At 57.7% G+C, this 12,604-nt stretch overlaps 1 protein-coding gene across 2 annotated transcripts; it reads right to left on the minus strand.

Moving 5' to 3' along the window:
* Positions 1–522: 522 nt before the first annotated feature.
* Positions 523–12,029, minus strand: HCRTR1 (hypocretin receptor 1). Of its 2 annotated transcripts, XR_009566006.1 has the most exons (9): positions 11,493–12,029; positions 9,950–10,287; positions 9,582–9,760; positions 8,159–8,402; positions 7,647–7,762; positions 5,553–5,779; positions 4,503–4,624; positions 1,682–2,810; positions 523–1,576 (listed from the first exon to the last, which is right to left on the minus strand). XR_009566006.1 is itself a non-coding variant. In XM_060308731.1 (8 exons), exons 2-8 carry the CDS (start codon positions 10,146–10,148, stop codon positions 2,620–2,622), a joined length of 1,278 nt encoding a protein of 425 aa, XP_060164714.1. In that variant the 5' UTR covers positions 10,149–10,287; positions 11,493–12,029; the 3' UTR covers positions 523–2,619. The 2 variants fall into 2 exon arrangements, 1 of the variants encoding a protein (XP_060164714.1); XM_060308731.1 differs by having other exon boundaries at positions 523–2,810.
* Between the last annotated feature and the right edge of the window lie 575 nt (positions 12,030–12,604).

Raw genomic sequence — 12,604 nt, forward strand, 5'->3', positions numbered from 1 at the left:
TCTGGGCTAGAAGCAGCCACCCCAGACTTTCCACAGCCTGGCCTTTTTATTATCTCAAACCCTAGTTTTAATCTTCCAGACAAACTGCATTTACGCAGTCATAACTTTCTCCCCATTTTTATTAAGTGCAGACATCTGCCAGCTGGATCTTCACATCAGCTTGATAATCAGTCTATACCAAACGTCGACAGTGATCTGACAAAAGTTCAATCCGAAGCCAAGACACCAGACGTTTTGGTTTGATTGGGGGACCTTATGATGGGTAATGGTGAGCTAATCCTTTTGTTTTGGGGGATGAAGATAAGAAAACAGGCTCTCCTCCCTGCTTGGTTGGGGAAGCAGCTCAGTGAGGCCTGGCAGGTTATGTCAGGCTTAGGCAGTTCAGCCCCGGTTCTCCTCTGGGCTGCTGTCGTGCTAGAATCCTAGAGTTAGGTGGAATCCAGTTCCCAGAGGCCAGCCCCCATGCAGAGCTAGAACCCCTTCCATTACCCCACTTTGAGTCTGGCCTCTGCTTGCCAACCTCCAATGACAACTCAGTGCCTTTCCAGGCAGCCCATTTCCTCCTGGACTAGTAGGGACTTCTTCCTGCTGTGGATTCCAAATCCCACCACCTTGAAAACACTACCCATTGGCTATGGTTTTCTCTCTTGGGCCACCGAGAACATACTCCACCCCTTCCTGCATGCCAGTCCTCTAGATATCTGGAACCTGCCACCACATTCGCCCAGGTCCTCCCTTCCCTAGGCCAGATAGTCCCAGGCTCTCCAGAAGCTGTTCACTGAGCTTCATTCCATGGCATCCTGTGAGTCCATCTGAGTCCCCCAAAATAGAGGCCTGAGGCCCACCATGGTGCTGGGTTCAACCCGCAGAGGACAGAGTAGAACTGCAGCCATTAGGGGAAGCTTTTGTGGTTTCTTCCCACTGAGCCAAGTGTTTACTGAAACCTGTGTCTAGAACAGTGTCAATCATACTCTGTCACCTTTGTGATCAGCTGGGGCTGAGGAACCCAGGACCTGGGTTCTTCCTTGTGGACATGGTTGGTTCTGGGCTTGGGCGTCAGCCCTCACACCTCATTCCACACACTGCCCCTCCAAGCCTGGCTACAAACTTGACAAACAGCTTTGGATCCTAAGGCTAGCGGGAAGGGAGTGGAGAATGGGCGGGACACCCTGTACCCTCTGGCAACAGCTGCACATCTGTGGCAGTGTTCACGTGAGCTGGGCTGGCGAGTCATCTGGAGAGCAGGATGACATGCTCAGACCACTCCCTCCACCTGCTCTGCCTACGAGGAGGGGAGCTAAAGCATTCCTGGGCTGGGCCCCTGGCAGGAGCCGCGGTTTGCGGTTTGCCCCACTTCTTGACGGGTGAGGTCATTAATCAGGTTAAGCAGACCCAGCGGTGCGCATGGCCGAGCTGGCCTCTGCCAGATGTCTCCCGCTCGTCTCAGCAGACAGTCCTTCAGACTGCTTCCCACCTCCTGCTCTGGCAGCAAGGATCAGGGCCTCTGGCAGCCCTCTAATCATCTTGGTGGCAGATGGAACACGTCTAGCCCAGTCTCTGGCTTTCTCTTTTTAATCTGTGAGTTCATAGAAAATAAATGCAAGCCCTGATTTCCAAGAAGGTGAAGATAACAGTAAATTGGTCTGTTAACCCTGCTGTCTGCCCACCCTACCCCCCTTACCTTCCATAGACTGCTGGGCTCATGAGCAGACAGATGTGGCCAGGATCGAGGTCCTGGCATCAGAGGATCGGAGCCACGTGAGGGGGCAGGAGCACGTGTGCTCTGAGACCTGCCCAGGAGCCATCTGGGATCCCGTGTGTTAGGGGACGAGAGGTGGGAGGGGTCAGCAGATAGCTGCATTTCAGCACTGTCTTCTCTCCTCCCCCAGCCTCCCCACCTTCTCACTCCTAACCTAAGAAGCACAGATTTTGTGCAATGACAAGGAGAGGGAACATTCAGTGCCAGGCTTTTAATTACAGTTGCTTCAGGCTGCTGGCCTCCATACCAAATGGCCTCGTGGAGAGTGTTCTACCACTGCACAACCAACGGGGTCCAGTCTGTGGTGTGTGCGCTTGGCACCTGGTGAGGGTGGGGCTCTGTTCCCACTGGGGAGGGGCTGGGCTCAGATTAGTTCACATGGGCCTCAAGGAGCGCTGCCAAGTGCAGCCTGGGCTTTAGAGCCCCTGGACCAGATGGAAATGCCTGCTGGGACCCTTATAGCAGACTGCAGGGAAGACCTATGATTGGGTAGGAGAGGGGTCTTTGGGAGGAGGGCCAAGCTCTGGAAGGATGATAGTGATGGATGGTACTGTGCGGTATAGCCAAGTGAGAGGAACACAACGTTAATCTTGTCCTTAACACTTTACAGTTTACAGAGAGCTTTCCACTTTCTTGAGCGTGCTTAATCCTCACATGAATCCGCTTAGGGGACGCAGCTCAGAGAAGGGAAGTGACACTGCCCAGAGTTAAACAGGCAGAAAACGAGGCGAGGAGCCCCGGCCTCGCACTGCAACCAGCAGTCTTTCCATGAGGAGTGGGGGCAGCTCCCCCAGTAGCCAGAGGAGCAGCCCAGGCAGGGGATAGGTTGCACCCCCTTTTGCCACCAGGATGGCCCTCGCTCAGGGCAGCACCGTGGTGACGCTGGTGAGCACCACGTGCTCCGAGACTTTGGAGACAGAGCACCGGCTCTGCAAGGACAAGGACTTGTGGCTGGCAGAGGAGCGAGGGCTGGGGGCCTTCAGAGAGCCGCAGGGACCCAGGCCAGGCAGGCAGCAGGAGAAGGCGGCCTTAAACTGCTCCCGGAATTTGCCTTGGTTGAGAGACAGAAGACACAGCCATAAGGAGACAGAAGCAGCAGGAAGGGGCCTTGGGCCCAGGGACACCCACGCAGGTCCAGCCAAGCTGCCTGTGAGGGGGTGGGAGGGAAGGGTAGAGCTGGGCAGGAAAGAGCCCCAAGGCGACCTCGTCACTGCCAGGGAGAGTGAGGACAGAGGCCCTGGAGCAGGTTCCCAAGGAGAAATGCAATTTTCATCTGATTCCTTGACTGCGCTCTGGCTCTGAGCCTGGCTGAAAACGTTTTGTCTGGCTCAGGGAGCTTAGGTCACCTCTGCCCTCGTTGGCGGGCAGGTGGAGGGGCTCACGGCTCACCATCTGTGGCTAGGCTTTCCCCATCTCTGCCCCATGGTGATGAAAATACAGCGGCAGCAGCCCTTGCAAAGGCACTGTGCCGGGCACCTGAGTTTGTCGCCCAGCTCACCCCAGCACCCTGAAGACCTGGAGTCCTCTAGCCTCACTCCACAGAGGTGCAGTGGCTTGCCCAAGGTCACCAGCGGTCTAATTCCAAAGCCTTCGCTTAAAGGGTAGGGAACAGTGGGGAAGGAGGGATCACCACAGCCATCTGTACCGTCAGAGGACACCAGGCAACAGATTGTGCTGGAACTGAACAACCATGTTTCAATCGCCCCGCAAGCCTGGCCGGTGCCCAGCAGAGGGCCGAGCACACAGCAGGCGCTCAGTAAATGTAGACCAAACGAAGAAATGCACGTCAGGAAGTCTGCCTGACGTGTCCTCTGCCGTTGCTCGTCTCTTCTGTTCTCCCCTCTGAGCTGGAAACCACCCGGCTAGCCTCTGTTGAGTAATTCTTTAGTCTCAGTGAGGGTTACAGCATTGACCCCAGCCCCTTCTTTAACCTTTCAGCCTTTTCTCAAAGATTGTCCAGGCTTGAGCAGTCATCTGGTCAGTTCTCTAGGCCTGGTCCGAGTCAGGTCTGGTGAGTCACACTCTGCTGAGCCCAGGCGGGGGCCCGGGGTGGGGCCTTTCCACCCTGAGACCGGGAGGTAGTGGAAGGGGGTGGGGGCTATGGGACAGTGGACAGAGGAGGCCTGGGCGGGGGGTGGGGGGCAGGGGACCAGGGATGCCTGGACTTGCAGAGGGGAGAGTGGGAGGGCTGGTGCTGGAGGCAGGTGGATTCAGGGGTAGCCCCCCCAAATTCGGGCCACTCTGCCAGCACGTGTCTAGCTGGGCATGGGGAAGCTGCTTCCTGGCCCTGGGCTGCCTCGCTGGTGGCCCTCCCTTCCCCCTGATGCCTCGATTATGCAGTCATCTTCTCAGGCAGGGGCTCCATCTGGAGCCTGTGTTGACCAGACTGGCTGATTGGCAGTCCTGCTGTGCGTGCATCACGCAGGGGTGGAGGTGAGCTGGCCCAGCCCCTGCGCTCCCCCCCACTCAGTGGTCTGCATAATCTGCAAAACTGGATCCTGGAGCTGGTCACCTTCTTTGGCCACTATTGGGAGTGTGGCCTGTCGCCCACTCAGACCAGGGCTCTTGGGCGGGGACAAGTCTTCCCCCTGAGTGGGAGTTCCCAGAGCAGGGTCCTGATCCCCAGGAGGCAGCAGGTGTATTCTTCCCCACATGCTTTATTCAGCCTGGGTTGAAGATGGGGAGACCATTGTCCTGGGGACTGTTGCCACCCTCAGTTACTCTGCGTCCCCAGCCCACTCACCACTGAGGAAGTTGTAGATGATGGGGTTGGCGGCGCTGTTGGCGTATACCAGCCAGTGGGAGAAGGTGAAGCAGGCATAGACGGCCTCTCGGTCGCTGGCTTGGCGGAACATCCCAAACACCCTAGGACCAGGGGGCAGGACACTCAGAGATGGGGGGGAGAGAGAGAGAGAGAGAGAGAGAGAGAGAGAGACAGAGAGAGAGACAGAGAGAGAGACAGAGACAGAGACAGCAGTTGCTGTCCAGACAGGAAAACTCAGACCAGGGTACCTCTGCTCAGTCACCAGCCGTGTGACCCCCTGGGGCTCCCCCTCCACTTTATCATCCATCCCCGTAGCAGCACGATGAGTCATAGACATCATCCACTTTTTAAATAGGGAAACTGAGGTTCAGAGAAGCAAAGTGATATGTCCAAGATCACACAGCCAGGAAGTGACCAAGCACAAACACACTGAGATTGTCTCATGGCAAAGAGCCCAGGGTCTTGCCCTGCCCCCCTCCCCACCCCCACCCCATGGCCTCTCACAGGTCACCCCAGACCCCTGTGGGTGTGGTTGCTCCCTTCCTTCAAGTCTCTGCCAGATGTCACTTCCTCAGAGAGGCTTTTTTGTTTTTAACCATTACATCTAAAAAACATTTATTTTTAACCCCACCAACCTCTGTCACTGTCATTCTCTATCCCCTTTCCCTATTTTTTCGTCAAAGCAGTTATCACTGGCTGACATTGTAGTACATGTCCATTCTCTCTCCCGTCAGATGTCGCCTCCACGAATGCAGGACATTGTCCCGTGCACTCGTTCACTCCGTTCCCAGCCCTAACAACCTGATGATTGAGTGGCCAGATGAGAGAATTTTCACGAGAGCCCCAGGAGGCAGGCCGGTTATTCCCATTCTACAGATGAGGAGATTGAGGCTCAAAGAAGAGAATTACTCCCACAAGGTCACACAGTGGGTGAGCGGTGGAGCCAGATCTTTCTCTGAAGCAGAGAGAGCTCCTTCCTCTGACCCCACCACCTCTCCCCACCCCCAACCACTCCCCACGCGCTCTCACCTCTTGAGGACATTGAGGACACTGATGGGCAGGTAGCAGAGGGCAAAGACCAGCAGCACCACCATCAGCATCTTGGCCGTCTTCCTCCGAGCTCGCATTTGCTTTACCTCGGCCAGGAAGGCACGGGCCCGAGGCGGGGGCTCTGCGCCCACGCCCTGCCCCTGGTCCTCCAGCTGGTCTGAGGGCCTCTTCCAGTTCCTCACCAGGGCCGACGTGGTGCCGGGGATCTGTCCAGCACACACAGACAGCAGCGGTGGGTACAGCTCCTTGGGAGGGTCGTTCTGCTTCGCTGGGCCTGCTGGACCCTGGGGCAGGGGGAGGTGGGCAAGGGAACAAACCCTTGCAGCAGGAAGGAGCCTAATATCCATGATAAAGACCAACACTCTGGACTTGAGTGGACTTCCGTGTTCCATTAGCTCATCGTGAGACCACCCACAATATGTCTCTTGGGACGGTATTATTCACCCTTAGTTGTAGATGAAGTAGGGGACCCTTGACAAGCCCCCAGGTCACAGCCTGGGGCCTGAACATCCTTCCAGCTACCCACCCATCTTCCTTAAATCACCACCTGCATCTGTGGCGACGGGGGTGGTTGGATGACTCGTGCCTCCCCCGGTCCTTGCCTGACCCTGGGAGGCCTGAGCAAGGGGCGTGCAGGTGGACAGCGTGGAATGGCCTGGGCCTCAGAGCATAGGTCCCAGCCTAGGTCAGTGCCGATAGGCCTATGGTGGTTCTAGGCACCTGGAGCAGCCACAGATATTCTCAAAGCCTCTCTCACACTGGACACCTGAATCACCCCACAACAGAAGGGCATGGGGCTAGAGTTCAGGAAACTTGGGATCTAGGGCCAGCTCAGCCATTCAAGAGCTATGTGACCTTGGTAAACTCACTTTTCTTTCCTGAGCCCTGCTTTTCCTGTTGGATAAGGATAGCGACTCCTGCCTTGTGGACCCGGGGCATTGTGAGGAGCAGATGGCGAGCGCTGGTGGAGCGTGAGGCTGCTCGTGTTCCGGCCAGCCTCCTCTCCCTGCCCGGGCGCTGATCCAGGACTCACCCCGCTAGTACCAAAGGCCTCTGAGCATGCCCTCCCATGGCAAACCGCCCCCCTCCAAAAAAAACCCCTGCTGTTGGTCAGTGTGTAATAGAGGAAAGAAGGAAGGCCCTGGAACCAGAAAGGCTCTGCCACTCATCAGCCGTGGCAGATTGGTTGCCCTTACTCAGCATTTGTAAAGTGGGTAATATTGCTTCTTTGGTTAGATAGTTGTGAAGACATTGCAAGCAAAGTGCCTAATTTGGACAGCAACACGGAGGTGTTATTCTTGTTGTGGCACTGAACCGGGCATTGGAACCCCACAGACCTGGGTTTTAGTCCCTGATCGTCCACTCGCTGGTGAGGGATTTGGGAGAAGTTGCTTTGCCTCTCTGGGTCTCAGTTTTCTCATATATTAAGGTGGGGATAGGGACTTCCCTGGTGGCGCAGTGGTTTAGAATCCGCCTGCCAATGCAGGAGACACGGGTTCGAGCCCTGGTCCGGGAAGACCGCACGTGCCACGGAGCAACTAAGCCCGTGTGCCACAACTACTGAGCCTGCGCTCTAGAGCCCTCAAGCCACAACTACTGAGCCCCCGTGCTGCAACTACTGAAGCCCGCGCACCTAGAGCCCGTGCTCTGCAGCAAGAGAAGCCACCGCAATGAGAAGCCCGCGCACCGCAACAAAGAGTAGCCCCCTCTCGCCGCAACTAGAGAAAGCCCGCGTGCACCAACAAAGACCCAACGCAGCCAAAAAAAATAAAATAAATAAATTTATTAAAAAGAAAAAAAAGGGGATAACGGATGGTGGTGAAGGGGGTGCAAGACTAGCTGGGCGTGCCTGATGCAGTAACTGGCAGCTACTGATATTAGAAGGATGCCAGTTACTATTCGGTTCCAGGGCCGGCACTAGCACTTTCGGCCTTGAGTTTGACGCATGCCTAGGCCTTGCCTCTCTGGTTGCAGCCAGGATGGCATGTTCTGAAGGCAGAGGGCTGTCTACTCCCTCAGACCAGTACCCCTGTCCCCTCCCAGCCCACACAGTGACACCAGAGTGGGCCTCACCTGGCGGCCCCAGAGCTTGCGGAAGATCTGGAAATAGGCCATGGCCATGAGGCCTAGTGGGGCCAGGTAGGTGACAATGAAGAAGCAACTGTGGTAGATCCTGGGATAGAGATCATCTGCAGGGGCCAAGAGATGCAGGGGTTGGGCTCAGTCTGGGAAGCCCCGGCCTGCCCTGCTTAGCAATACCACCCTGCCCTGCTTAGCAATACCACCCTGCCCTGACTAGGGCCAAAGTAAGCAGCTGGGCCCCGTACAGGCGCCATGGCAGAGAGACCCTGGAGTTGCCCAGCCCAGTGGTCTCCATCCTGGAGGGACCCCTGGCAGATGTCTACACTAGAGAAGGTACCCACACCAGAGGTATCCCTGCTAGATGCCTGCTCTAGGGTATCCTCCCAAGAGATACCCACCCCTGGGTGCCCACCCCAAAAGTGCCCTGATAGATGTCTGCTCTGGGGGTGTGTGCCCCGGAGGTGCCCACTTCAGGGACACCTGCCCAAGGCTCCCGCCGTTACCTGCCCAGCGTTCATCACAGACAGAGAAGAGCCGGGTGCGGTTGGCTAGCTCGGGCAGCACACTGCTGCATTCCATGACAGCAGCCTGGGGCACCATGACAGCCAGCGACACGGCCCAGATGCCCAGGATGGAGCCACGGGCACGCCGGGCAGTGCTCTTGAACAGCAGGGGGTGGCAGATAGCATACCAGCGGTCCAGGGCGATGAAGCTGAGAGTCAGCACTGCCACTGACACAGACACGGCCTGCCCCATGGGGACACAGTGTCAGTCCTTTTGGGGGCCACCCAGAGACATGGGGTGAGTGATGGAGCTCACAGCCCAGAAATACCAGGCAGCCAGGTGCAGTGCAAATCCTGACTCCACCACTAACTGCCTGTGTAGATTTGGGCAAATCACTCACCCCCTCTGAGCCTCGTATGCAGAATGGGAATGTATCCTCCACCTGGCAGGATTCTTGTGAGAATAAATGAAATTATGGATCGAGAATGTCCAGCTTGAGACCGGGCACATAGTAGGTGCTCCCCTACTATGGATAATAATTTACACTTTAGGAAATAACTACATGCCGGACACTGTTCTCGTTATCCTCAGAACAACCCTTGAGGTGTGTCCTCTTACCCCCAAGGTACAGGTAAGGAAACTGAAGCAAGAAAGATTAAATAACTTGCCTAAGGTGGATTTCCTCACCTGCCTGTCTTTATTCTCAGGGTTGCCAAAGTTAATGGGTTGAGTGGGAAACCTCCAAATAATGGGAAATCCAAGAGGCATTTCTCTCTGCCCTGGGATCCCATCCCTTCCCCAGGCTGTGAGGAAAGAGTCCTCATTCTGGGAGGCAGAGATGAACCTAGGCCAGAGACGCAGGGGCACTGGCTCCAGGAGTGCCCCCTGCCCTCTGGGGTACAGGGAGAGGGTCGAGGGATGCAACCCTCTGGCCAGCTCTCCTTCTGGCCCAACAACCGTACAGGACAGCCTGACACCCACCACTGGGAGAGGGAAGGCCCCAGCCGGGAGCGGAAGGGCCGGGGAGGAGACTCTTGCCAGCCCGCCACCTCAAAGCTGCCCCCTTGGGGTCAGGGAACAGGCCCATTCTCTGTCATGGTGGGCTTGCGCCTCTCTCCTGCACTGTGTGCCCGTGTACCTGGAAGTGACTGTACATGTGTCCGGACATGCCTCTGTGAATGTCTATGAGTGTGACCTGGAGGGTATCTCTGTATGAGTATATGGGGCTGTGTCTGTGTCTGTGTCCTTGAGTGTCCTGCCTGACGGCCTGCCCTTGCTAACAATAGAGCATGACACTGCCGAGGTACTGAGCCATGTCCTGTCTAAAAGGCAAGTTTGAGGGTCACTGAGACCTACGCAAGGCCATGGTTTTTGTACTTGGTATGACAGGGGGGTCATGAGGGGCACCCAGGCAAAGCTCACCTGTAGATAGGGGATGACCTTGCAGAGGGCATGGCCGAAGAGCCAGGATTCAGTAATGTCTACCAGCAAGCTAGCCGGCAGGCAGATGGCCGTCACCAGAACGTCGGCCAGGGACAGGTTGACGATGAAGTAGTTGGTGACCGTCCTCATGTGGTGGTTCCGCCACACGGCCAGGCAGACTGCGGGGTGGGAGCAGGATGAGATGAGGCCGGTGGCAGAGCCACGCCCAGTCTAGCTGGGTCCCATCAGTGAGACCCTTCCCCCACAGTACCCAGTAGGGACTTGGGGGAGGGGGAGAGAAGCAAGGCCCAGGACCCCTCCCAGTCCGCAGGGGAAGCCCGAAGCACCACAGGGACCTAGAGACCTACCCAGCGTGTTGCCCACCAGGGCCACGAGGAACACAGTCACGTAGGCGGCGATGAGGACCCACTCGTACTGCTTCGGGTACAGATAGTCACGCCACAGATAGCGGAGAAACTCGTCTTCGTAGTCTGGAGGCACCGGAGACGGTTCCCCGCTGTCAGTGGGGACCCCCATCTGGGGCCCTGGGGTGGCCGAGGGCTCCATGAGCTCAGGAGCCACTACAGCTGATGGACATCCCAGGCTCCCCCAAGGGAGGGGCGCCCCTGGGCCAGGCCTTAGCCCACTTCCCTCAGGGGACCCAGAGTCTTGCACTCAGGTGTTTGTGGTCCCAGCCTGAAACCTTCTGAAGGAAGGAAAAGGGAACATTAGGGAGAGTGCCAGGCAACTTGCAGATGAGCTTCCTCTTAATTCTCACAGTCATGTGGGTTATGGAGAGCCTGAAATCGATGGAGAAAGACAGATCTGCCTTGCCTCCCAATTTCATACCAGTTGGGTAACTTACCTCACCCCTCTCAGCCTTGGTTTCCCCATCTATCCCGTGGAGTAATAACTGAGCCAGCCTCACAGGGCCTCGCTGAGGAATAATGAGCTCTAATGAATGCCGAGTGCTTTACCCAGAAACTGGCACCGGAAGCCGGCTTCACGGTCATTGCTGGTTACCACTATTAAGAGCCCTGCTTTGCAGAGGGGGAGATAGAAGCTCAGAGAGGTTGAGCCCCTTGCTCAAGGTCACAAAGCTGTTATTCCAGGTCTGTCTGAGTCCACCAAACACCACAGATTGGAGAGGGGAAGCCATCCTGATTTAAATGTTCTCTCCTGAGTCAGTTCACAGGCCTGAATTTTTGGTTGAAAAACTGGTCAAGGGAGGCTTTTGAAGACCCACGCCCTGCCAACAAGACCTGCCAGACCCTCCCTGGTGGGGACACACACGCACACACACACACACACACACACACGCACACACGCACGCACACAGTGTGGGTAGAGGTGCAGGGAGGAACTGACAGCCTCTCCGAAAGCGAGGGGAGAGCCCCAGGCACAGGGGCTGGGCCCGTCAGCCCCCAGCCCCCGCTAGTCCCCCCTTGAATCCCGTGGCCGCGATGCGCCCCGGTGGCCGCCAGGGGTCGCTGGACCGGCGTGCGGGCTGCCCTCTTCATTCATAAATCCGGCCTCGCACCCCGCCCCTCCTCGCTCGCTCAGACCCGTCCTTTCCCCGGCTGAGAAGGGAGGACCCCGGACGTATGTAGGAGGGTTGCCGATTCCTGGAGACCCCCCGGGGAGCATGAGGGGTCTCCTTCACACCCCCAGCGGGCGCCGGCGGACCCGCTTCCTCAGCGGGACCTCCCTGCGTCTCTGGGGCTGTGCGGGCTGCGGTGCGGGGAGCGAGGGCGCGAAGCATTCTTTAGGAGCCTGCCTGCCGGGAGGAGGGCAGAGCATGCCGGGGACCCAGCCTCCAAGCACCCAGGTTATCTCCCGAGACTCTTGGCTCCCGCCGAGGGTCCTCTGAAGTCCCCCACCCCGAGCCCGGGGGTCCCCCAAGCCCCGCACCTGTTGGCTGCGGTTCCCCGGCGTCCTCGGCTGCTGGTCCCCCGATCTTGCACCGGGACTTTGCCTCCCCGCCCCGAAGGCCGATCTCCGGGGACTGGGGTTGGAGGGGAGGGGGCCGGGGCAACCCCCTCCCAAGGATGCGCTGCCTGGGCTCTCTCGGCTGGGCGCGAGCGCTGGCTCCGACGCGGGCTGTGGCTGGGCGCGGGCTCCGCCAGGCTGCGCGCCGCGGAGAGGGGGGAGGCCGGGGCGGGAGGGGCAGGGAGGGGAGGGAGCCCCGGGCCGGTCTTGGCTGCAGGTCTCCCAACCCAGAGATCGGGAGGGAGATGCTCGTTCTTCCTCGCCCCAGACTTCAAGCGTCCATCCCACCTCCATTCATGTTTCCATCCGTTCATTCATACCTTTCGCATTCATTCAACATTTCTGCCTCCGACTACTCTGTTTTCAGAACGCACCTACTGTGTGCCGGTGGGCCCCAGGTAGCTTTGAAGAGCCACAATGTAGAGGTGGATCCCAGCTCCACCTCTTCCCGCTGCCTCACCTAGCTGATGAGGATGAGGGCACAGGTGGGTCACTGCACCGCCTCCAGCCAGGCTCCGGCTGTTGCTGGAGCAGCTAGCTCCCAGCGATGCCAGAAGGCCCTGATCGCCCTTCTCCCAGCCTCCTGTTCCATCTGCCCTCCAATCCTTTTTGTTCATACCTACTTTCCCCCCTCCCAAGACAGGGACGGTAGGTGGGGGCAGGAAGGGGGGGCACCAGAAGGGCTGATGAATTCAACTAACATTTTCCAAGCTGTGTGCCAGGCAGTGAGCTAGAATAATACAGCTGCCATTTATACAGTCCCCACCATGTGCATAATCTCACTTAATCTTCACATCAACCCAGTGAGGCAGCTGTTACCATCCCCATTTCACAGATAAGGACCCTGGACTCACATGGTTCAGTGACTTGCCCAAGGTCACACAGCAGAGGCCGAGATGGGACTCAAACCTGCACTCTTCTCCAGGTCTACCTCCCCCCCACGCCAGACGGAGGCTGGCTGGAGCCAGGTGGGCTCACAAACAGGCAAGTCCTCTATAGAGAGGAGAGCTGCCAGGGGGCCCAGGAGCTGGGGG

The sequence above is a fragment of the Globicephala melas genome, chromosome 1 (assembly GCF_963455315.2).
Source record: "Globicephala melas chromosome 1, mGloMel1.2, whole genome shotgun sequence".
Taxonomy (NCBI): Eukaryota; Metazoa; Chordata; class Mammalia; order Artiodactyla; family Delphinidae; genus Globicephala; species Globicephala melas.

Bases quoted from the DNA above. Each gene is read 5' to 3' on its own strand.
- HCRTR1 (XM_060308731.1), bottom strand. From the start codon at position 10,148: ATGGAGCCCTCGGCCACCCCAGGGCCCCAGATGGGGGTCCCCACTGAC. The intron at 8,403-9,581 runs GTGAGCTTTGCC...CCCATGGGGCAG, and splicing joins AGGTCATCCCCTATCTACAG to GCCGTGTCTGTGTCAGTGGC. The intron at 7,763-8,158 runs GTAACGGCGGGA...TGGCCCCTGCAG, and splicing joins CTGTGATGAACGCTGGGCAG to ATGATCTCTATCCCAGGATC.